This window comes from Sciurus vulgaris (assembly GCF_902686455.1).
Source record: "Sciurus vulgaris genome assembly, chromosome: 3".
NCBI classification, from domain to species: Eukaryota; Metazoa; Chordata; class Mammalia; order Rodentia; family Sciuridae; genus Sciurus; species Sciurus vulgaris.
In genome coordinates this window covers 149,586,229-149,613,138 of record NC_136463.1, presented here as the reverse complement: position 1 = coordinate 149,613,138, position 26,910 = coordinate 149,586,229, and the positions used below count along the sequence as shown (strand labels likewise).

Below are 26,910 nucleotides of genomic sequence, written 5' to 3'. Positions count from 1 at the left end.
TTTCAGACCAATATCCTTAATGAACATCGATGCAAAAATTCTCAACAAAATTTTAGCAAATCGCATACAAAAACATATTAAAAAGATAGTGCACCATGATCAAGTGGGTTTCATCCCAGGGATGCAAGGTTGGTTCAACATCAGGAAATCAATAAACGTAATTCACCACATTAATAGACTTAAAGTCAAGAATCACATGATTATTTCAATAGATGCAGAAAAAGCATTTGATAAAATACAGCACCCCTTCATGCTCAAAACACTAGAAAAAATAGGGATAGTAGGAACATTCCTTAACATTGTAAAGGCCATTTATGCTAAGCCCATGGCTAATATCATTCTAAATGGTGAAAAACTGAAAGCATTCCCCCTAAAAACTGGAACAAGGCAGGGATGCCCTCTTTCACCACTTCTATTCAACATCGTTCTTGAGACTCTGGCCAGAGCAATTAGACAAACCAAAGAGATTAAAGGGATACGAATTGGGAAAGAAGAACTCAAACTATCCCTGTTGGCTGATGACTGATTATATATTTAGAGGAACCTGGAAATTCCACCAGAAAACTCTTAGAACTCATAAGTGAATTCAGTAAAGTAGCAGGTTACAAGATCAATGCCCATAAATCCAACGCATTTTTATACATAAGTGATGAATCTTCAGAAAGAGAAATTACGAAAACTACCCCATTCACAATAGCCTCGAAAAAAATAAAATACTTGGGAATCAATCTCACAAAAAAGGTGAAAGACCTCTACAAGGAGAACTATACAACACTAAAGAAAGAAATTAAAGAACACCTTAGAAGATGGAAAGATCTTCCATGTTCTTGGATAGGAAGAATTAATATTGTCAAAATGGCCATACTACCTAAAGTGCTATACAAATTCAATGCAATTCCAATTAAAATCCCAATGATGTACCTTACAGAAATAGAGCAAGCAATTATGAAATTCATCTGGAAGAATAAGAAACCCAGAATAGCTAAAGCAATACTTAGCAGGAAGAGTGAAACAGGGGGTATTGCAATACCAGATCTTCAACTCTACTACAAAGCAATAGTAACAAAAATGGCATGGTATTGGTACCAAAATAGAAAGGTAGATCAATGGTATAGAATAGAGGACACGGACACAAACCCAAATAAATACAATTTTCTCATACTAGACAAAGGGGCCAAAAATATGCAATGGAGAAAAGATAGCCTCTTCAACAAATGGTGCTGGGAAAATTGGAAATCCATATGCAACAGAATGAAACTAAACCCATATCTCTCACCATGCACGAAACTAAACTCAAAATGGATTAAGGACCTCGGAATCAGATCAGAGACCCTGCAGATTATAGAAGAAAAAGTAGGTCCAAATCTTCACCTTGTTGGTCTAGGATCAGACTTCCTTAACAGGACTCCCATAGCATAAGAAATAAAAGCTAGAATCAACCACTGGGATAGATTCAAACTAAAAAGCTTTCTCTCAGCAAAGGAAACTATCAGCAATGCGAAGAAAGAGCCTACAGAGTGGGAGAATATCTTTGCCAATCATACTTCAGATAGAGCACTAATCTCCAGAATCTATGAAGAACTCAAAAAACTCTACTCCAAGAATTCAAATAATCCAGTCGACAAATGGGCTAAGGAAATGAATAGACACTTCACAGAAGAAGATCTACAAGCAATCAACAAACATATGGAAAAATGTTCAACATCTCTAGTAATAAGAGAAATGCAAATCAAAACCACCCTAAGATTCCATCTCACCCCAATTAGAATGGCGATTATCAAGAATACGAGCAACAACAGGTGTTGGCGAGGATGTGGGAAGAAAGGTACACTCATACATTGCTGGTGGGGCTTCAAATTAGTGCAGCCACTCTGGAAAGCAGTGTGGAGATTCCTTAGAAAACTTGGAATGGACCCACCATTTGACCCGGCTATCCCACTCCTTGGCCTATACCCAAAGGACTTAAAATCAGCATACTACAGAGACACAGCCACATCAATGTTCATAGCTGTTCAATTCACAATAGCCAGACTGTGGAACCAACCTAGATGCCCTTCAATTGATGAGTGGATAAAGAAACTGTGGTATATATATACAATGGAATATTACTCAGCCATAAAAAATGATAAAATTATGGCCTTTGCAGGCAAATGGATGAAATTGGAGAATATCATGCTAAGTGAGATAAGCCAATCTCAAAAAGCCAAAGGACAAATGATATCGCTAATAAGTGGAGGATGACACATAATGGGGGGGAGGGAAGGGTTAGTGTTAGGGTTAGAGTTAGGGTTAGGGAGGGGGGCAAGTATGGAGGAAGGAACGACTGTATAGAGGGTAAAGAGGGGTGGGAGGGGTGGGGGGAAGGGAAAAAATAACAGAATGAATCAAACAACATTACTCTATGTAAATTTATGATTACACAAATTGTATGCCTTTACGCCATGTACAAACAGAGAAACAACATGTATCCCATTTGTTTACAATAAAAAAAAAATCACCCATCTCCTTATTAAGATAATCTGATATCTTTATCAGCAATCAGAAGGAAATTAAATACAGTGAATATCAATAAATAAAATGTGAATACCTTGTTTTTAGCTAATTCGTTTTCCAAATTGCTTTTCTCTTGTGCTATTTCTTTTTCTGTTTTATTAACCTGCCCAAGGGAGGAAAAAGAAATGGGTCAATTTTATAGCAGTTGACAGGCTCTACTATATCAGACACATCCTGCATGTTAGTTAATACCTACACTGCAGAGATAGCACATCCTCTCAGAAAAGGGGCCAGTCAGGGAGTCTCTGAGGCAGAGCAGACTTCACAAATAGCCCTGCAAGTAGAAAGACACGCCTGCATGTCAGACTCTGCTGATTCCTTCCTAACTAGGAAAAAAGGGCTCTTCCCCTTAACCTCCACTATCCCACTCCTTCAGGGAAAATTAATTTTTAAAATCTGACCCCTTAACTTACAAGAGGATGTGTGAATTATTATTTGACATTCACTAATGCTGTATAAGGTAAACTACACTATTTGGCCCAGATGATTTCATATGTCAAAATGCACAGATTAGCCCCTAGCCATTTTTTTAAAGGGTAACTCAGACTGCTCTGAATTTTCTTTCTTTTCATGTCTTTTGCACGTAGAGTAGAACAGAATTTTAAAACAGCATCACCACACTGCAAGCAGGAGGTAATATAAATCTGCTTTTTCCTACCTCTCTCTGAAATCTTTCATTATCCTCTAGCAGACACTTCTTCTCTTGCAATGATGCTTCCAGTTCATCTCTCAATCTTGTGATAGTTGATTCTAGAAGCTCTTTCTGTGCAGCTGTCCTCTTCTCAGCATCCTGTGCTTTCTGTATACACTGGTTATGCTCAAGGATTAAATGGTCCCTGCAGGAAGAGAACAAGGAGACATGAAAGTTAAATGAGAGTTCTATTTTAACAGAATAATGAAAAATGTTCTTATAGAACATAACTCCTGCCTGAGAGTAGTTACCAAAATGTTCTAACAAAACGAGTTGTCGAAGACAGAATCTTTATCTTTGTGGCTGGCCCAGCGATAATGGAATTAAATACTTTTATTGAAGAAATACAAGTGCAAGAACAAAAGATGAATAAGAAGTTGCCCCTAATTTACTTACAGATGTGTTTGGAGCTGGGTTTTCTCATTCTGAACTGTGTATAGTTCACTTGTGATGCTGGCATGGGCTGCATCCAACAGTAAGTTTTGTTCTTGAAATGTCTGTGTCATCATTTTTTGCTCTACCTGAGTGTTAGGAGTAATATTAAAAGTTAAGATGCCATTTGATAGAGTATATTTTTCAGAATATCTGATCAAAAACATCAAACTAACTTATAATATACAAGTTTTATCTCCATAAATAAAATCTATTTTAATAGGATTTAATGTCTAAGCTTTCTTATTGTTCCACACTGAGTTGACCACAGTTCTATAATTTTAAACCTCTACTAGTCCATAACAAGAGACATGGTTTACCCAGTCTGCTGCATATTCTGTAAACTTCTAACATCAATACATACTTAAAAGTAACAATATTTGAAAAGAAACCATTATAAAATACCAAGTGTAAGGCCAAATCATTCCTCTGATGAAAACTGGAAACTAATAAAAATAATAATAATTTAGTAAACTTTTGGAATTGTTTAAATATTTCATTTATTTAGTTGGTTATGCACATTTTCTGACCTCTTAGGTTGGCTTTCTGCTGCTTCTAGCAGAAGTTCACTAGTGTTAAGTGAATACCTGCAGAATGGCTTGGTGGTCAGCAATAATCTTGGCATTTTCCACAGTAACATTCTGAAGCATACTGCTTAGCTCTGAGCACTTTCTACTCAGTTGGTCATTTGAAGCCTAAGACAACATACATAGCATGTCACAGATCTTTTAAAAAAGAATTATTTCACTTATATATTATTATTTTTAATGATTGCATAGTATCTCACTATAGAGTCAAATTTATTTAACCTATTTCCAATTAATGTTTCACCAGCTTATAAAGTACTTTAAAATATCTGGAGTCCAAATTCTAAAAAATTCTAAATTAAAAGAAGAGATCTGTTGATTGGGTAGAGCAGCTAAGTCATCTGGCATTTTACTGATCTTCAAAATTTTGATCACTGATCAATTAGCACAAGACATCTGTAGAATAGAATTTACAATTTAGGTACCTAGCCAATCTTGTATAAATTGATTTCTATAACTACATGATGAGCATTCAGAATTATTTAGCTAATAACATGAAATATCTAAGTTCCTTTGCCATCAAAGATAGTACTGATAAAAGCAAAATATGGATGGATTTACTATCATGAGATTAATCTTTTAGAATGAAACAAAACCTTTGTGATACAGATCATACACATAGTTTTAAGAAATCTCTATTTAGTGATACTGGGAATTGAACCAAGGGCCTCATACATGTTAGACAAATGCTCTGTTACTGAGATACAAATCACCAGCCATAGTTAATAATTCTTGTCTTTTGATATTTTGAAATTTATATTGTGAAAAATGTTCCTTTGAATTATCAGTTATTTTTTACAAGGTAGACTTGGCAAGGACCTTGTGTTTTAATGAACAAGTTCTTCAAGGATAAGAGTATATCACTCCAAAGGGGCAACAGGAAAAAATAAAATGTTAAGATAAATAAAAGATGATCTAGCAAGCATACTATACTATGCCATACAGTATCTAGGAACACATTAAAGAGTATGTTAAAAGTCATAACCAGATGTACAAACCATGCATCAAGGAATACCTAGAAGTGAGACACATAGAGAACACCTGATCCTCGAAAATATAATTCTTTCCCCCCACTTTAGAGGCAGATTACCTGAGTTCAAATTCCAACTGTCACTTACGAGCTACACTCTTAAAACTTTTTGTGTACCAGCTTCTTCATCTTTAAAATGGAACTAAGAGTTTCTAAGTCATAGTACTGTAAGGATTACAAAATTGTTAGTAATATATTGTGCTTACAATTGTACCTAGAATGTGAAATGGGTTCAGAAAAAATGTTAACTACTATTAGTTTAGTAATAGTAAAGTAAGAGTAGTAGTAGTAGGTTTTGTTATTATTTTATAAAAAGACATATTTGTATTTTCTTTATTATAAAGAAAGCATAATACATTATGATCCTATGATTGTAGTAATCAAATTGTACCAACAGAAAAGTTGTTTTAAGTGATAAACACTACTTCACTGGGCTCTGTGATAACTCTAGTTTGATGTATACATGGCAGTTCTCTAAAATATATATGCATGTATTAATATAGATTTAAAGTATCTGCTAAATTTAGGAACCACAAACTCACTGAAAATGATTACACATAACTCCAAAATCCAACAAGCATTAAGTTCCTACTGTGCTATTTGCTACAGAAAATACAAAGTATAATACGTAGCCCTTGCCATTGAACTGCTTCTAAGTTCATTGCAGAGGCATATTTAACAACTAAATTAGAAATGAAACAAACTGTAAACTAGTGTATGATTTAGTGATAGATCTTATATATTATTGTGTCACAGGATTTGGAGATCAAAATGAAAACTATAGCTAATTTGATAATGCTTCATGGATGAAGCACATCTTATGAAAGTAAATGATTAGATGATATACATAGTATGCATTTGTATAATCAGAATTAATCTTGATTCTTTAATTGAACAAAATTAAATAACATTTAAAACAGTGAATATTTACCTGTGTTTTTGCTGATGCTTCATGAAGGGATAGCATTTCAGACCTCAAATATGTGTTTTCTTCACGTTCTTTGTTGACAGACATTTGCATGTTCTATTGGAATGAAAAAAACTTCTCTTTCTCACATGCACAAGATATAACATATATCTCCATAAAAATACCTATCTTTATTCTGGCCAGTAGTAGTTCAAGTTTTCCAATGAGAAACATATGTATTTGTCTTACACAAATTTTTAAAAACCTTGCTATCTTCAACTCCCAAATTTCTCTTAACTTTTTAAAATTATTTATCAAAACTGTTTATACAAAACAAGATACCATTATACACCTATCAGAATAGTCAAAGTCCAGAACACTGACAGCACCAAATGCTGGTGAGGATATAGAGCAACAGGCACTCTCATTCATCGTTGATGGAAAAGCAAAATGATAAAGCCACTTTGGAAAACAGTTTGGTGATTTCTTACAAAATTCAAATTGTTATTACCATATGATCCAGCAATCATGCTCTTTGGTATTTACCCAAAAGAGCACAAAAACCTGCCCACATATATTTATAGCAGTTTTATTCATAATTGCCAAAACTTAATTAAATACTAAGTGAAAGAAACCAGTCTAAAAAGGCTACATGTACTGTATGATTCCAACCATATGATACTCTGGAGAAGGCAAATCTATGAAGACAGTAAAAATATCAGTGGTTGCCAGGGGAAGGGTAACAAGATTTTTAGGACAGTGAAAGTACTCTGTATGATACTATAATAGTGAATGCATGTCATTATATTTGTCCGAATCCATAGAATATACAACTGTAAGAGTGAACCCTAATGCAAATTAGACTTTACTATGTCAATACAGAGTCATCAATTGTGATAATTTACCACTCCAATGGGGATGGTGATAATAAGGGAGGATTGTGTAGGGGCAGGAGGGTATCTGGGAAATCTCTATGCCTTCTGATCAATTTTCCTGGGAACCTAAAACTGCTCTAAAAATATGATCTATTTAAAAAAAAAAAAAACTATTAAGTTTATTCCCACATTGGGATTCCAACCAGAAAGAACTGCCTAATCCATAACCTAAATATTTACTAAATCCTTATATCAAGAAAATTCTACTCTCTGTGATTACGTATTTCTTATATTACATATGCATTTTTTTTGTTTTGAATAGGTATTTATTCACGACTTTTAGTGAGACACAAAGCATGACTCGGTCACCAAGGTAGAAAGCAGGGGCCTCAGCTGGGAGGTTTGTGAGCAACTCCCCAGTTCCCTCAGGTACCACTCACATGCCATGTGTTTCCCCCTTCTCAGGAGGAAATAGTGTCTGGAATGGCAGAATGTTCCATTTTTTCTTGTTGTACATATGACATTTCTCTTTACAGTACATAAGTGGTAGTGAAATATGTAGTTCAAGAGCAATACTGGAGCTCACAAATTTGCCATGCGGGTGAGATTAATTGGAATTGAGAGGCAGACTTCTAGTTAATCTATAAACTCCCAAAATTGTAGACACCATGTGAACAGTGTGTGAGCACACGCAGTTTTGTATTTTAGGTTCTCCCAGACTCAACGATGCCTTAGGATGTGTCCTCAGGACTGATTCCTGAAGACAGTAAAGGCCAGTAACTTTTAGCAGAACAGCTTTGAAAATCAAGGGCTTTCATTTAAGTTTTTCAGCTGACAATTCAGTGTGCCTCATCTTTTCTTTATACTTATCATCTTCCTCTTGAGAGGACTTATTTCTGCTCTCCCTAAATTTCCTTAACATTCTTCTCCCTCTGGTGCCAGACTGAGCTCTGAAATGGGAATGTGCAGAGAGGAAGGGGCAGACTCCAGGGGCCTGTGTGGCAGCACAGTGGACAAGTTTCTCCTCAGGGCTGATCACCACAGATTTCTCCCCTACGTGGAGAGGTACAAAAGGGCTCGGGTTCAACCAGATGCCAGAGGGTTTGCACAGATCCGAGCTGGGTTTTGTGGAAGAGAAGCAAGTTTGGGAGAACTCATGACCACTTATCAACTGTGCATCCATTCTCAGGACCAGGATTCCCAGCCTAGCACCTCAGAGTACTACCTGGAGATATTAGTGAATGACAAAGTCCCAGGACCACAAGATGAGGGAGCTGGAGTGCGAAGAGATATGAGACTGTGGATGGCATGGAGCAAGGGGTGGAGAAGCCAGGAAAGGTAGACTAAGGAGGCCCCGTTTGGGAGAAGACGACAGGATGTGGGACAAGGAAGTCCACATAGAAGAAACCTGCAGAGAGAGGAACTGGGTTTGGAGATATGATCCAAACAAAAGAAATGGATAGAGGGGACGTAAGCAGGGTCATTTCCCGCAAAGGAGAAAGTCTGCACAATGAGGATAAGTTTTTAAAACCATGAAGATGGGGTCACGGAAAAGAAAATCAGGAGGAGATAGAGATCAGCAAAGGGGAAAGATGGAATGATGGCTAAGGAGAAAGCAAGAGCTGAAATGGCCTGGGTTTTCTGGTGGTGGACTGGGCTTAGATGGTAAAAGGTTGAATACTGAACACTGAACAAAGAACCTTTACTTTGGTTTCTTTACTCAGCCCCAGTCTTCTGCCCCAGTCATTCAGGCAGAAGAGGAACATGGGTGATCACTGGATTCAAAGAAGATGAATGTGGATCTGCCAGAGTTTTCTGACTTGACCCGGAGTATAGAACCCAGGATTCTGACTGTCTTCTGTCCAGAAAAGAAGAGATGCAGTTTTCAGATTCAGAAATGGAGGCAGAATTTGTCAGTGTTTTCTGACCCCGCCTTCACACTGTCCTCTGACCAAGAGAGAAAAGAGGAGTAGTCATCTGATTCTGAGAAGGAGGTAGAAGTGGATTTGTCAGTTTTCTGACTTGACTGAGAGGGCAGATCCTGGTCTTCAGACACATTCCTCTGTCCTGAAGTGGAAGGAGAAGCAGTCATCAGATTCAGAGAAGCTAGAAGTGGATTTATCCAAGTTTTCTGACTCCACACAGAGGGTAGAACTTGGGCTTCAACTTCAGTGCTCTGGCCAGAAGAAGAGGGAGTGGTCATCAGAATCTGAGGAGGAGCTGGAGGATGTGGGCCTTGAGCCTAAGCACCTCTGGGTTTTGAAGACACTGTGAGCTCAAGATGAAGCTGAAGAGAGAGCATGTGCACCCAGTGCTACCAGAGTACCACGAGGTATTCACCAGGCTTCAGGTCTAAGAACTGCATCCATGAATTCAAACAGCCTCTCTTCTTCCTTCCAGATCACTGGGTGAGGAATGAGGCATATTTTCAGCAGGCTATCCACGGAGACACTGTGAGAGTCATGAAGAAGAGAAGGGCCTCTTGGACAGATAATCCAGAATCACCCAGCCGCTTCTAAACAGAGCTACAGAGTTACCATGTCATACTCATGGGAGCTGGGGTTACACAAGTCTGTGAAGGAATGATGAGATTCAGGGTTCTTTCTGGTTCCATTCTTTCCTCAGACATCCCCTAAATTTTAGAGTCCTGGATTCAAATTTCCCCTGAGGTGGAAGATCAAGGTCCTGTTTTTTTATATATTTAGGTGTCACAGTCTTGGACCCACTGAAGGTGGCATTGAAATGGAATTACTTTTAAAACATTAGAACCAGAGGATTAGCATAGATGACTTTACTACACATCATAAATTTCATGGGTTTATTTTGAACACGTTGGCCATAGAGTTATTATTCTATTTTAATAGTCTTGAGATAGTTGTCATTTTGAAAACATGCTGTTACTAATAAATATTCTGATGGGAGTGAAGAGTTTTTATATGTATATATTGTCACTTTTAAGAGAGGTTTTATCTTTTGAGCTATTTACATGTCTACTATTTTATTTTCTTTTTATTATAAACAAATGGGATACAACTCTGTAAATGAAGTAGAGGCATACCATTTCTGTAATCATACATTTACATAGGATAATGGTGTTTGGTTCATTCTGTTATTTTTTTCCTCCCCCCCCCACCCCTCCCACCCCTCTTTTCCCTCTATATAGTCTCTCCTTCCTCCATACTTGCCTCCCTCCCACCCCCCATTTTGTATCTTCATCCACTTATCAGCAAGGTCATTTGTCCTTTGGTTTATTTGAGATTGGCTTATCTCACTTACCATGATATTCTCCAATTTCATCCATTTGCCTGCAAATGCCATAATTTTATCATTCTTCATGGCTAAGTAATATTCCATTGTATATATATACCAGTTTCTTCATCCACTCATCAATTGAGGGACATCCAGGTTGGTTCCACAGTCTGGCTATTGTGAATTGAGCAGCTATGAACATTGATGTGGCTGTATCTCTGTAGTATGCTGATTTTAAGTCCTTTGGGGATAGGCCAAGGAGTGGGATAGCTGGGTCAAATGGAGGGTCCATTCCAAGTTTTCTAAGGAATCTCCACACTGCTTTCCAGAGTGGCTGCACTAATTTGCAACCCCACCAGCAATGTATGAGTATACCTTTTTCTCCACATCCCCGGCAACACCCATTGTTGCTTGTGTTCTTGATAATCGCCATTCTAATTGGGGTGAGATGAAATCTTAGGGTAGTTTTGATTTGCATTTCTCTTATTACTAGAGATGTTGAACATTTTTTCATATATCTGTTGATTGCTTATACATCTTCTTCTGTGAAGTGTCTGTTCATTTCCTTAGCCCATTTGTTGATTAGGTTATTTGTATTCTTGGTGTAGAGTTTTTTGAGTTCTTCATAGATTCTGGAAATTAGTGCTCTATCTGAAGTATGAGTGGCAAAAATTTTCTCCCACTCTATAGGTTCTCTCTTCACATTGCTGATAGTATCCTTTGCTGAGAGAAAGCTTTTTAGTTTGAATCTATCCCAGTGGTTGATTCTTGCTTTTATTTCTTGTGCTATGGGAGTCATGTTAAGGAAGTCTGATCCTAAGCCAACAAGTTGAAGATTTGGACCTACTATTTCTTCTATAAGATGCAGGGTCTCTGGTCTGATTCCAAAGTCCTTGATCCATATTGAGTTGATTTTTGTGCAGGGTGAGAGATAGGGGTTTAGTTTCCTTCTGCTGCATATGGATTTCCAGTTTTCCCAGCACCATTTGTTGAAGAGGCTATCTTTTCTCCACAGCATGTTTTTGGCACCTTTGTCTAATATGAGAAAGCTATTTATTAGGGTTTGTGTCTGTGTCCCCTATTCTGTACCATTAATTTACCTTTCTATTTTGGTGTCACAATACCATGCTGTTTTGTTACTATTGCTTTGTAGTATAGTTGAAGGTCTGATATTGCGATACCCCCTGCTTCACTCTTCATGCTAAGGATTGCTTTAGGTATTCTGGGTTTCTTATTCTTCCAGATGAATTTCATAATTGCTTGCTCTATTTCTGTGAGGTATGTCATTGGGATTTTAATTGGAATTGCATTGAATCTGTATAGCACTTTAGGTAGTATGGCCATTTTGACAATATTAATTCTGCCTATCCAAGAACATGGGAGATCTTTCCATCTTCTGGAGGTTTTCTTTAATTTCTTTCTTTAGCATTCTATAGTTCTCATTGTAGAGGTCTTTCACCTTTTTTGTTAGATCGATTCCCAAGTATTTTATTTTTTTCAAGGCTATTGTGAATGGGGTAGCTTTCCTAACTTCTCTGAGGATTCGTCACTTATGAATAAAAATGCATTAGATTTATGAGCATTGATCTTGTAACCTGCTACTTTACTGAATTCACTTATGAGTTCTAAAAGTTTTCTGGTGGAATTTCCCAGTTCCTCTAAATATATAATCATGTCATCAGCAAATAGGGATAGTTTGAGTTCTTCTTTTCCTATTTGTATCCCTTTAACTTCTTTGGACTGTCTAATTGCTCTGGCTAGAGTTTTGAGGACAATGTTGAATAGAAGTGGTGAAAGAGGGCAACCCTGCATTGTTTCAGTTTTCAGGGGGAATGCTTTCAGTTTTTCTCCATTTAGAATGATATTGGCCATGGGCTTAGCATAGATAGCCTTTACAATGTTAAGGAATGTTCCCACTATCCCTATTTTTTCTAGTGTTTTGAGCATGAAGGGGTGCTGTATTTTATCAAATGCTTTTTCTGCATCTATCAAAATAATCATGTGATTCTTGACTTTGTTGATATAGTGAATTACATTTATTGATTTCCAGATGTTGAACCAACCTTGCCTCCCTGGGATAAAACCCACTTGATTGTGGTGCACTATCTTTTTAATACACTTTTGTATGCGATTTGCTAAAATTTTGTTAAGAATTTTTGCGTTGATGTTCATTAAGGATATTGGTCTGAAATATTCTTTCCTCGATGTGTCACTCTCTGGTTTAGGTATCAGGGTGATATTGGCTTCATAGAATGAGTTTGGAAGGGTTCCCTCCTCTTCTATTTCATAGACTACTTTGAGGATTATTGGAATGAGCTCTTCTTTAAAGGTTTTGTAGAACTCGGCTGAGAACCCATCTGGGCCTGGACATTTTTTGTTGGTAGAGTTTTGATGACTTCTATTTCATTACCTGAAATTGATCTATTTAAATTGTGTATGTCCTCCTGGTTCAGTTTAGGTAATTCATATGTCTCTAGAAACCTGTTGATGTCTTTGAGATTTTTTATTTTGTTGGACTATAGATTTTCAAAATAGCTTCTAATTATGTTTTGTATTTCACTCGTGTCTGTTGTGATATTTCCTTGTTCGTTCTGAATTTTAGTAATTGAGTCTTCTCTCTCCTTCTCTTTGTTAGTGTGGCTAAGGGTTTATCAATTTTGTTTATTTTTTCAAAGAACCAACTATTTATTTTGTCTATTTTCTCAATTGTTTCTTTTGTTTCAATTTCATTGATTTCAGCTCTGATTTTAACTATTTCCTGTCTTCTACTACTTTTGGTGTTGGTCTGTTCTTTTTCTAGGGCTTTGAGCTGTAATGTTAAGTTGTTTATTTGTTGATTTTTTTCTTCTTTTATTGAATGCACTCCATAAAATAAATTTTCCTCTAAATACTGCTTTCACAGTGTCCCAGAGATTTTGACATGATGTATCTTTGTTCTCGTTTACCTCTAAGAATTTTTTTTATTTCCCCCTGATGTCTTCTGTTATCCATTCATCATTCAATAGTGTATTATTTAATCTCCAGTTGTTAGAGTAGTTTCTGTTTTTTATTCTGTCATTTATTTCTAGTTTCAATCCATTATGCTCTAATAGAATATAAGGTAGTATTATCTCTCTCTTCTTGTATTTGCTAACCATGGTTTCGTGGCATAATACATGGTCTATTTTAGAGAAAAATCCATGTGCTGCTGAGAAGAAAGTGTATTTGCTCTTTGTTGGATGGTATATTCTATATATGTCTGTTAAGTCTAAATTATTGATTGTGTTGTTGAGATCTATGGTTTCTTTGTTCAATTTTTGTTTGGAAGATCTGTCCAGTGGTGAGAGAGGTGTTTTAAAATCACCTAGTATTATTGTGTTGTGGTCTATTTGATTCCTGGAATTGAGAAGGATTTGTTTGATGTACATGGATGGGCCACTGTTTGGGGCACAGATATTTATGATTGTTTTCTTCCTGATTTATTCTTCCCTAAAGCAGTATGAAATATCCTCCTTTATCCTTTCTGACTAACTTTGGCTTGAAGTCCACATTATCTGACATGAGGATGGATACTCCAGTTTTTTTGTTGAGTCCATGTGCATGATATGTTTTACCCCATCCTTTCACCTTCGATCTCTGGGTATCTCTTTCTATGAGATAAATTTCTTGCAGGCAGCATATTCTTGGATCTTTCTTATTAATCCAATCTGCCAGTCTATGTCTTTTGACATTAACCATTGGCCATTAACATTCAGGGTTATTATTGCGATATGATTTGTATTCCTGGTTATTTGGCCCATTTTTGTTTTTTTGACACGACTTGGTTTCTCCTTTATTTGGCTATTCCTTTAGGGTAGTTCCTCCCTTTGCTGGTTTACATCATTGTTTATCATCTAGTCCCCATGGAATATTTTGCTGCGAATGTTCTGTAGTGCCGGTTTTCTTCTTGTAAATTCTTTTAGCTTTCGTTTAGCATGGAAGGATTTTACTTTGTCATCAAACCTGAAGGTAAGTTTTAAAGGGTATAAGATTCTTGGTTGGCATCCATTTTCTTTCAGAGCTTGAAAAATGTTGTTCCAGGCCCTTCTAGCTTTTAGGATCAGGGTTGAAAAATCTGCTGATATCCGTATTGGTTTCCCCCTGAATGTAATTTGATTTTTTTCTCTCGCAGCGTCTAAAATTCTGTCTTTATTTTGTATGTTAGGTATTTTCATTATAATGTGCCTTGGTGTGGGTCTATTGTAATTTTGTGTATTTGGAGTCCTGTAAGCCTCTTGTACTTGGTTTTCCATTTCATTCTTCAGATTTGGGGAATTTTCTGATATTATTTCATTGAATAGATTGTTCATTCCTTTGGTTTGTTCCTCTGTGCCTTCCTCAATCCCAACAAGTCTTAAATTTGGCCTTTTCATGATATCCCATAGTTCTTGTAGATTCTGTTCATAATTTCTTACCATCTTCTCTGTTTGGTCAACTTTGTTTTCAAGATTAAATATTTTGTCTTCAATGTCTTAGGTTCTGTCTTCCAGGTGTTCTATCCTACTAATTATGCTTTCTATGGAGTTTTTAATTTGGTTTATTGTTTCCTTCATTTCAAGGATTTGTTTAGCTTTTTTTTTTTTTTCAGTATCTCTCTATTGAAATGATCTTTTGCTTCCCACATTTGCTCTTTTAACTGGTTTAATTTCATCAAAATTTTTAATAATTAGTTTATAATTGGCAAAACCCACAAATGTCTCATCACTTTTGCCAATTCACCTTTTCAAACTATAACAACTTGCAAGAAATGATCACTTAGTTCCTAATACCTAGTGTTACCCAGAATATACAGCTTCTTTACATGAATTTTTTTTCCTAATGTTTTTAGGACAAACACATGTAAAAATCAACATGAATGAGAAAATATGACTTAGTAAAGAGAGGAAAGACCACCTCCAAACTCTAGAATCTGAAAACTTACCTTATTTTCTTCAACCAACTTGGAAATGAGGTCATCTCTAGAAACTAAAAACAAAAAGTCCACATAACTATGATAATAACTTACTACACTGAAAACACAAGTATTTTTTCTATTCAGAAACTAAGGGTTTTTTTGTATGTTGACTACTTTTTTATTTTTACAGACAGACACTAAGTTTTTAATAAATATTTTGTGAAAAAAGAATTCAAGGATTCTATTCAGATTTTCACAGACTAAAAACTGTGCTATAAAATTATCAAGAAACTAGTCTACAGTCATTTTCAGTGGTAAATGACACCACATTTTATTTACTCAATGTATTGACGATGAGTCAGAAGGATTTTAAGCCAGAGAGAGTGCTGAGCAGTTTTTTGTTAGATCACTCTACCAAAGATTCAATAAAGGCAGGAAGATCAGTGTAAAACAGTGAGAGCTGGCTTTCATCGGTGATGACAATGGGGCTACAGAGGAAAAACAGACTTATGAAACAGTAAGCAGAGAGGCTGTCAGGATTTGGTGGTAATTGGTAAGGTAAAAGCAATAGGAGAACCTATCACATTTGGACTTGGGATGCAGGACCCTTCATCTATGAAATACAGGGCAAAGAGAAGTTTTGGAGGATAAAATGGGTAGAAATGAATGAACACTTAAGTTTTCCATATGTTTTGATGCATCTGAAGAGCATTCAAATATACATTTAGTTGGCAGTAGGTACTGTTCTAACAAGGCGTGGTGGTACTCAACTATAATCCCAGATATTCAGGAAGCTAAGGCATGAAGATCACAAGTTCAAGGCCAGTCTGGGCAACTCAGCAAGACCCTATCTCAGAATGAAATTTTTAAAAAGGTCTGGGAATGTAGGTTAGCAGTAGAGTGCTTCCCTAGCATTAGCAAGGCCCTGGGTTAATGTCTACCACCTCAAAAAATAAAATAAAAACATACTAGTCTAGAGCTCAGGAGGATGATTTTATGTGGGGTGGGGGGAGACATTTGAAACCACTCAGTATATGCAATAAAAATAAAATTAAAGGCAGAAAATTGGGGAATAGTTTGGCATTATATAATTTAGTCAAAAGATGTAAACTTTGGGGGCTGGGGTTGTGGCTCAGTGGTACAGTGCTTGCCTAGCATGTGTGAGGCACTGGGTTTGAGTCTCAACACTGCATATAAATAAATGAATAAAAATAAATATTTATCAATATCCAAAAAAAAAAAAAGATGTAAACTTTTGACTATGTGGAGTCACATGCCTGTAAACCCAGGGGCTTGAGAGGCTGAGACTGGAGGATTGCAAGTATAGGGACTCCTCAGTAATTTAGTGAAGCCCTAAGCAACGTAGCAAGACCCTGTCTCAAAATAAAAAATGAGGGGCTGGGGAGATAGCTCAGCTGGTGGAGTGCGTGCCTTGCAAGCACAAGGCCCTGAGTTCGATCCCCAGTACCGCAAAAAAAAAAAAAATTTAAAAAAATGAAAAGGGCTGGGAATATGGTTCAGAGGTAAAGTGCCCCTGGGTTCAATCCCCATTTAAAAAAAAAAAAAAAAAAAAAAAAGGGAAACTTTTCTGAGTAATTTGACTTTGTAAAAAATGCAAAGAAGTATTTTAGTTTTTTACTTCGATTTTAAAATCAGGAAATGACAAACACATAAAAACTGACATTTTATACACAATATACCTTATAAAAACCATACTTTTTGAAAACATAAATCCATGACTCATTAACTCTAATTAAAATGTGTGAAGAATCAAAAAGATAGACTATATTATCTGTTTTGACAGTTTTAATAATCAAAGAATGAAAGAGAAGTGCTTATCTTTGGAGAACAATTTAATCACTTTAAGTAATAGGTATATAAAATATTTGTTACTACATTAAATTAAAAATTAATTTTAAAATTCATTGATGAAAATATTTAAGGGCATTTTTATTAATTCAAGTAGAATAACTATTTGTACCTTTTTTTAAAATATTTTTTTAGTTGTCAACGGACCTTTATTTTATTTATTTATATGTGGTGCTAAGGATAAAATCCAGTGCCTCACACATGGTAGGCAAGCATTCTACCTCTGAGCCACAATCCCAGCCCCTATTTGTACCTTAAAGTAATAAAATTACTTGTATGTAAAAAAGTCTGTAATTCAAAATTAAGCACATAGTTAATATTCAGATAGGCTTCTTTTTCCTTATGTTAGCATGAATTACTGTTGTTTTAATCTTCCTTCTTTAATGGTCTTCACATATTCCTTATAAAATTAAAAAATAAAGCATTAACCCAATGCGAAAATAACATTTTAAAAAAACCTCAATACAGACAACTAATATAATAGAAAGATCTGCAGTTTAGTCCCACCTATTCTATTTGCTGTGTGGTGTTGGGTTCAATCTCTATGATCTTTTTTTCTTCTGTGTAATGGGTATATTTTCTTATCTTTTTGAAAAGACTGCAGTAAGGCTCAACTGAGATTATAAGGAAGCACCATAAAATGCAACACACATTTTTGGAGTCAAACAATCATAAGAAGACAGAAAATTTTCCTAGGGCATTGTCAGAGAACTTCACATAGTAATTTATTATGCAACAACTTTAAGGAAAAGTATTTTCTACTAAAAAGAGTAAAACAAAATGGTGGGCATAGTGGCACATGCCCATAATCCCAGGTACTCAGAACACTGAAACAAGAGGCTTGCAAGATCAAGACCAGTCTTGGCAATTTAATGAGACCCCATCTCAAAATAAAAAATAGAGAGATCAGGATGTAGCTCAGTGGTAAAGTACTTGTCTAGCACGTAGAATGCCCCTGGGTTCAATCCCCAGTAACACACACACAAAGTAGAACTGGAAAATCAAAACATTGATCACATTATTCTTTGCTTTATTTTTTACAATTTTCATTTCCTTTATGATATTTTCTGCCCTATTACAGTCACAGAGCAGAGAAGGTGCAACAGAAGGAACACTGGATTTAAGAGTTAGAAGATCCAGGTCACTGCCATTTCTTTGTTCAAATAACTTTGAATAGCTATGGCTAGCTTTGAGTATTAAATAATTTATGTGAAAACTCTGTAAAATTCATTGTACACATAACTCTTCGTGATTTCTATAGTTGAAACTACCTGAAAATTGCTTTACAATGACATATTAACAAAGTGGTAAGACAAAAAGCTGATGAGTTAGAAGCGGCATGATGGAACACCCATACTCAGCTCAAATAGGCTCTTTCATTTACTAACTGTGTCACTCATTCCATCTGTGAAATGAGGGAATTAGTCTAAACTCTCTTTAAATTATCCAACAACTAACCATCTCTACAAATACAGGTTAACTAAAAAACATATTGGTAACCTGAAAAATTGGGAGTCTGACGTGAGGAATTGATAGAATCAGTAAGTTAGCAAGAATAGCCTTATTTCCTAATTAGTATTTTATTATCCAGTATTCAATCTAAATATCTGGAAACCAAATGTTCCCAAATACCCAAACACTTAAAATAAGGAGGGGGAAATAATGAAAAAGAAAAGTTAACAAAAAATAGAGTCCTATTTTAATACCAACACTTATTTCTGTTATAGTGTTGTAGGTAGAAAAGAATCAGCAACTATTTACATCCAAGACTGTGGAAAATGTTAGTAACGTGGTTACTTCAAGACTTTGGATCATAAGAGTTTTTGCACGAAGTCTCAAAATACTAAGAGAAGTGTGATTTCTAGCATCTATGTTCATACTTAGATCAGACTTGAGCTGTGAGATAGCCATCTCCAACTCTTCTTTTTTCTGTTGCTCCTGTGCCAATAGTTCTTGGGTGGTCTGTATAGAACTGCGTAAGGCACCACAGTTTTGCTGCAAAATGTGCACCTGAAATTGTATAAGAAAAACTCCTTTTCTGTAAAAATTTCTAATAAATGACCTTATAGAACATGTGGAAGGAAGAATTTCCATCCTCCATGTCACTGAGGAGTAAAGAGGATATATCAATATGTCACAGTTAAAATCTCAACAGAAGCTGGGCATGGTGGCTATACCTGTTATCCCAGCGACAGGGGAGGCTGAAGCAGGAGGATCCCAAGTTCAAGGACAGCCTTAGAAACTTAGTGAGACACTTTCTCAAAATAAAATGAATAAATAAAAAGGGTTGGGTATATTGCTCAGTTGTATAGTGCTGCAGTGTTCAATCCCCAATACCATCCCCCATGACAAAAAATTCTCAACAGAATGCAGTGCCTTATACCAGGGCTGTCCAATAGAACTTTCTGTGCATTCTTCAACACAATAGTCACTAGCCACAAGAGGTTGATAAGCAGGTGCAACATGGCCAGAGTGAGGAACTGAATTTAAATAGCCTTAAGTGGCTAATGACTATTACAATGGCAGTGAAAGTTACAGTAAAAAAGAATAATTTCTGAATTCCTTAGGTAGAATCCTTTTTATGATTCAGTTGTTAAGGAAAGTCATTGGTTAAAATAATAAAGATTATATAATCTAATTACAGGTATTAAATATGAAAATACAATTGCCTTGGGTAGTTAGAATTTAAAGTAGTCTAACTTACACAAAGAAATTTCAAATACTACAATGAAGGCAAAAATATTATGTTAAAATTTAAAATGACAATTGAAATCAGCAGTGTACATTCTTGACTGTTTTATTTATTAGCATTCTTTGAATGTTAACATTGTTAGTTGAGGTTAATCTGTATTTTCTATCCAGAACATAAATGTATAGCCTAAGATCAGGGCCAATGCCTGTAGCAAAGACTGGTTGGTGTAGGAGAAAGATAATGTACCAGGAGTTAAGAATTCACCTCTATAACACCTGAAACAAATTCTCTGTTCCTTCATACTCTCACTCATAAATTATGGGTGTTAGAATAAATAATATTAGAGTCCTTTTTTGAAGGGTGGTACCAGGGATTGAACTCAACTCAGAGGCATTTGACCATTGAGACACGTCCCCAGCCCTATTTTGTATTTTATTAAGAGACAGGGTCTCACTGAGTTGCTTAGCATCTCACTGTTACTGAGACTGGTTTTGAACTGGAGATCCTCCTGCCTCAGTCTCCCAAGCTGCTGGGATTACAAGCATGCGACACCATGCCCGGCTTAGAGTCCTTTCTTATTTTGCACTAATTTTTTAAAAATTGTAGTAAGAATGCTAATAGGTTATTAAGGAAAACTAAACAATAAATCTAGAAGAAAGTGGCAAAATCTAAAGTTTATCGATGAAGTCTCAGTTTTTATTTGATCTACTTCCCTAATACAAACGAGAAGAAATCTACCTGTTTCCGTTCTTCTTCCACTGTTGATCCCATTTCTTGTATTTTGAGTAGCATGGCTGATCCAGATTTCTCAAGAGATTCCCTGAAGTGTTTCTCCTGAGCCAGTTGTCTCCTTAGCTACAGAATAACACTGTAGTTAGCAACACCAGTCTAATGAAGAGCAAAGTTACCATGAAAAGTTTCTCAGACATGCTCTCTCATCCCCATTCTTTCATTTATGACTACTCAGGAACATGCTTGTTTCTCCCTGATGAATAGCTTTCTAGGAAACAAATAGGTTGCTCTCATCTTCATACTGTTAAATCTGTTTTCCAAATTGGATGTAAAGGCCCAGTAGAGGAAGCTGGAAGCAGCACTTAGAAAAAGGAAATAATAGAATAGAATGGAAAGAAATTATAGCCAAGTAGTAAGGATAAGTACTGCTTCATGGAATGTTGCATGTATGCAATCCATGTACAATGGAGTGTTATAAAAAGTTTGAAAAACACAAGTACCAGATTTTAGTACCATATTATTTCTGAGTTTTGGGTTTTTTTTTTTTTTCCCAACTCTTATTTTCTCATATTTTGATTCCTTTATATATTTTAATCTATTATACTATAAACATGCCTCTAAAATCTATTTCAATTATTTTGGAATTTAAAGGTTTAAACAAATAGTGCAGCAACTTTTAAGTAGCAGACAAAACTGAGAATTTGGGCTCCATGGTATCGTGACATAAGATAAATACATTTGGTCTCTGCCTCTGGCTTTTGGCATGCAGCTCCTAAAACCCTTGGAATCTCCAGGTAAGGGCATCTTTCATATGCTATAAGATGATTATGAGATGCCTGATTGGAGGGGGGCCCTACATAGCTTCAGGATACAGTCTGATCAGAAAGGCATGACCAATAGTTTAGAAACTTCAGTCCTACCTGCCATTCTCTGGGGAGGCAAAGGAGCTGAAGGTTGAGTTGATCACTAGTGGCCAATGATGTAATAAAACATGCCTAAGTAATGAATAAGCCTCCACAAAAACCCAAGAGAGTTGGGTTTGGAGAGCTTACAGATAGCTGAATACCTAGAGTGGCGTTGGGAGAGGGCACAGAAGCTCCACATCATTTCCCACATACCTTGCCCTATGCATCTGTTCCCTGGCTGTTCATCTGTATTCTCTGTAACACAGGTGGTGTATTTCTCATTCAAAATACTTGGGACACAACTCTCCATCATATCAGCCTAGGAACCAACTTCCTCAACAAGACTCAAAGAAGCACAAGAAGTAAAATCAAGAATCAATAAAGGGACTATTTCAAACTAAAAAGCTTCTACACAGTAAAGGAAATAATGAAGAACGTGAACAGAAAACCTACAGAATGGGAGAAAATCTCCCTCAGATAGAGCATTAATCTCCAGGATATACAAAGAACTCAAAAAACTTAACATTAAAAATAAATAAATAAATAACCTAATCAATAAATGGGCAAAGGAACTGAACAGATACTTCACAGAAGAAATATAAATGGCCAAAAAATATATGAAAAAAAAATGTTCAACATCACTAGCAAATAGAGAATTGCAAATTAGAATTACACTACGATTCCACCTCACTCCAGTTAGAATGGCAATTATCAAGAATATAAGTAACAACGAATGTTGGCACAGATATGGGGAAAAAGGTATACTAATACAATCCTGGTGGGACTGCAAATTGGTGCAACCACTCTGGAAAGCAGTGTGGTGAATCCTCAGAAAACTTAGAATGGAACAACCATCTGACCCAGTTATCCCACTCCTCAGTAAATACACAAAGGACTTAAAATCAGCATACTATAGTGACATAGTCACATCAATGTTTATAGCAACTCAATTCACAATAGCTAAGCTATGGAACCAACCTAGATGCCTCAACAGATGAATAGATGAAAATGTGGTGTACATATATACACAATATAATATTATTCAGCCATAAAGAAGAATGAAATCATGGCACTTGCCAGTAAATAGATGGAACTAGAGACTTATCATGCTAAGCAAAGTAAGTCAATCAGAAAAAACAAAGGCCAAATGTTCTCTCTAATATGTGAATGCTGACACATAATTGGGAAGGAAGGGGAAAACAAGTTCACTAAAGTAGACAAAGGGGAAGGAAGGAGGGGATGGGAATAGGAAATACAGTAGAATGAATCATACAGAACCTTTGTATGTGCATATGTGAATACATGACCAGTGAAACTCCTTATCATGTACAACCGCAAGAATGAAATCCTAAGTATAATAGGTTATGTTCCATGTATACATTCAAAATACACTCTACTGTCATACATCTAAAAAGAGCAAATTTTAAAAACAGTAAAAAAATGCTTGGGACAAGAAGTGCTTCAGATTTTGGAATATACATAGATAGCTGGTTTAGCCTTCTAAACTAAAAATTCAAATACTCTGATAACCAAAACTTTTTGAGTTCCAACATGACAATAAATAAGTTTGGGATTTTGGAATGTTTCCAAGTTTGGATCAGGGGTGCTTAACTGATATCCTTAAAATAAATGGGTAAATATAGGTAGTTTCTCTGATTTCTGTGAATCACTAGCAAACTAACTATACCCACGAGGTCTGTCACAGAAACACTGATTTATACATGGTTGGTCAGAAGCACAAGTCACAACCCGGGGCTTACAATTAACCTCAGAAGTGAAGGGTAAGGAGCACTTTTGTGAGACTGATCCCTTAACCTGTGAAATCTGATGCTATCTCCAGGTAGTCAGTATCAGAATTGAATTGATTATATAAGGCACCCAGCTGTTGTCCTGAAGAATTGCTTGATGTACGAAGAGAAATCCTCACACATTTGGTGTCAAAAGTACTGTGCTGAATGATATGTGAGAGTTGGAAAATACTTTGGCTTTTTCCTATTTCTGATGTACGCTGAACTTATTTCTGTCCATAAAAAACCATAAAATGAATCAGATAAAAGATATTTTAAAAAAGTTAAGAGTCTCTTATTTTAAAAGAGATCTTTCCTTCGAGAATGCTATTCCTCTGATGAAGTAATGTTAAACTAAAAGAAATTCTATTTTAAACCCCAAGGATAATGACATAGAGTGCACTTCATAATTATTCACCACCACATTGTATGTTTATGTGTTTTCTCTATTGATAATAACTTAATAATTAGAAATAAGTTTTTTTAAAGTTGCAAGAGATAAAAATGTATGGGTATGAAATGTTACAAAACCTTATTTTGGAAATCTTATTTCTTAATCATATCCCTGATATTGGACGTGAAGACTTTTCCAGTTTTTCACTATTCTAAATACTGTTCTATTGAACATGCTTATGAATAAATCTTTCATTATTTTCTGGCTATTTCCTTAGGATAAATTTCTACAAGATGAATCACTAGTTGAAAGGCATACTTTTTAGACTTTTTTTTTTTTAAGTTGTCAATAGACTTTTATTTTACTTATTTATATGTGGTGCTGAGAATTGAACACAGTGCGTGGCACCTGCCAGGGAAGCACTCTCCTACTGAGCTACAACCCCAGTCCTACTTTCTAGACTTTTGAAATGTAAATGTTTTCTTTCCAATATTAACTTCTTATTGGTAGTGTTTTAATAAATCTTTTTAGCACTATGTATCATCATTTTCTTAAGTCTTTTCCTAATTTAGTAAATGAAAAATACCACAATATTTTCCCATTTCTTTCATTTCTAGTGAGGTTAAACATCCAATATGGTTTTAGCTCTTTACAGATTTCTTTCCTGAATTGTCGATACTTATCCTTTGCCCACTGGTTTTCATGTTTTAAGTCCTTTAAAATAGAAAATTATTAACTTTTGTATAGTCTTGTTATATTTTATTAATTTTGCTTTTTACAAGAAGTTTTAAATTCTTATGTGGTCAAATCTTTTAAGCATTATATAATTCAGCTTTTTTTCAAACTTAGAAATTCCCTTTTCCTCCAACAAGAAGGTAAATATCATAATCTATATAAGAATGAGTCAGAGTCTTCATTTTTGGCTACATTTAAAAGTTTATAATCTTTATTTGATAATTATATTACTAAGATTAATTTCTGAAGCATTAAGGCCAATCAATCAATACACTTGATGTTTATCAGATTATAGATATCATATATTTCTAATGTCTTTTAGGAAGATATATACCAAATTTAACCTGTCTGTATATAGTTCTGTTACGAGATGAACTGTGGCTGCTCCAAATTTTGACGTTGAAGCCCTAGCCCCAATACTTCACAATGTGATTCTAGTTGGAGGCTGGGCTTTTCAAGAGGTGATTAAGTTAAAGTGAGGTCATTAGGGTAGGCCTTTATCCAATCTTCCTGGTGTCCTTATAAGGAGAAATTTAGATACACAGAGATACCATGGATGCATCCACACAGAAAACAGCATATGAGAACCCATTGAGAAGATGACCTGTGCAAGCCAAACAAGCAAAACCTCAGGAACAACCAAATTTCTAACACTCTGATCTTGGTCTTCTAGCCTCCAGAAGTATTAGAAATAAATTTCTGTTTATGCCACCCAGTCTGTGGGACCTTATCGTGGCATCCCAGCAAACTAGCATACCCCGTCTGTTCCACATAACCTGCCTTTCATAAAAATTAACTTGAAATAAATCAAAGACCTAAATACAATAGGCAAAACAATAAGATTTGTAAAAGAGAAAATCCAGGTACATGAGATTGATAATGATTCTTTAGACAATATAAAAATTATAATCAACCAAAGAAAAAAATTTATTGGACTTTGTTAATATTAAGAGCTACTGCTCTGTGAAAGATATTAACAGAATGAAAAGACAAGCTGCAAAGAAATCAGGGATGAAATAAAAAAATATTTAGTGTAAATGAGAATAGCGATACAACATATCAAAATCCCTGGGACACTATGAAGGCAGTGCTAAGAGGAAAGTTTATTGTATTGAGCTCATTCATTAAAATAGAAAGCCAATAAACAAATAACCTAACATTACATCTCAAAGCCCCATAAAAAGGACAAATCAACACCAAAAGCAGAAGACAGGAAATAATTAAAATCACAGCTGAAATCGATGAAATTGAAACAAAAGAAACATCAACAAAACAAAGAGTTGGTTCTTCAAAAAAATACATAAAATTAATAAACACTTAGCCAAACTAACAAAGAGAGAGAAAACTCCAATTACTAAAATTCACAATTAAAAAAATAAATATCACAATGGAAACTACTGAAATACAGATGATAATCAGAAACTATTTGAAAATTTTTACTCTAATAAAATAGAAATTCTTGAAGATATCAACAAATTTCTATCCAAATTGAAGGACATAGAAAATTTAACGACATCAATTTCAAGCAATGAAATTGAAGACACAATCGAAAGTCTAAACACAACCAACAACAACAACAACAAAAATCCCAGGACCATGCATGGATTCTCAGTGAAGTTCTATCACACTAAAGAAGAATTAACACCAATCCTTCTAAAATTATTCCATGAAATAGAAAAGGAGGGAACCCTTCCAAGCTCATTCTATGAAACTATTATCACCCTGATACCAACACCAGACATATCCAGGAAAGAAAACTTCAGACCAATATTCCTCATGAATGCAGATGCAACAATTCTAAATAAAATTCTGGCAAATTAAATATAAAAAACACATTAAAAAGATAGTGCACCATGATCAAGTGAGGTTCTTCCCAGAGATGCAAGGTTGATTCAACAAACAGAAACTAATAAACGTAATTCATCACATCAATAGATTTAAAGACAAGAACCACATGATTATCTCAATAGATGCAAAAAAAGCATGTGACAAAAACCAGCATCCATTTGTGTTTAAAGCTCTGAAACACTAGGGATAGAAGGAACATACCTCAACATTATAAAAGTTAGTATATGCTAAATCCAAGGCCAACATCATTCTAAATGGAGAAAAATTGAAAGCTTCCCTCTAAAAACTGAAACAAGATAGAGATGCCCTCTTTCACCATTTTTATTCCACATAGTCCTTGAGACTCTAGCCAGAGCAGTTAGACTAAAGAAATTAAAGGGAAATGAATAGGTAAAGAAGAACTCAAACTATCCCTATTTGCCAACAACATGATTCTATATTTAGAATACCAAAAACTCCACTAGAAAACTTCTAGAACTCATAAATGAATTTAGCAAAGTAGCAGGATATAGAAAATATATAAATCAATTGTATTCCTATACATCAGTGATGAATCAACTGAAAAAGAAATTAGGAAAACTATCCCATTCACAATAGCCTCAAAGAAAATAAAATATTTGGGAATCAATCTAACAAAAGAGATGAAAGACCACTACAATGAAAACTACAGAACTCTAAAGAAAGAAATTGAAAAAGAACTTAGAAGATGGAA

General features: G+C 35.4%; 1 protein-coding gene across 5 annotated transcripts in view; it reads right to left on the bottom strand.

The window, feature by feature from the left end:
* Positions 1-26,910, bottom strand: part of CCDC150 (coiled-coil domain containing 150) — a 111,807-nt gene that overhangs the window by 66,657 nt on the left and 18,240 nt on the right. For 3 of the 5 annotated variants that reach the window (XM_079132571.1, XM_079132573.1, XM_079132572.1), the window contains exons 6-13: positions 20,536-20,652; positions 18,986-19,115; positions 15,264-15,307; positions 6,225-6,317; positions 4,264-4,371; positions 3,641-3,765; positions 3,212-3,389; positions 2,588-2,656 (exon numbers count right to left, since the gene is read on the bottom strand). In XM_079132571.1, the coding sequence (XP_078988697.1) occupies positions 2,588-2,656; positions 3,212-3,389; positions 3,641-3,765; positions 4,264-4,371; positions 6,225-6,317; positions 15,264-15,307; positions 18,986-19,115; positions 20,536-20,652 (864 nt within the window). The remainder of the gene's footprint in view (positions 1-2,587; positions 2,657-3,211; positions 3,390-3,640; positions 3,766-4,263; positions 4,372-6,224; positions 6,318-15,263; positions 15,308-18,985; positions 19,116-20,535; positions 20,653-26,910) is intronic. The other 2 variants (XM_079132574.1, XM_079132575.1) reach the window with 1 other exon arrangement.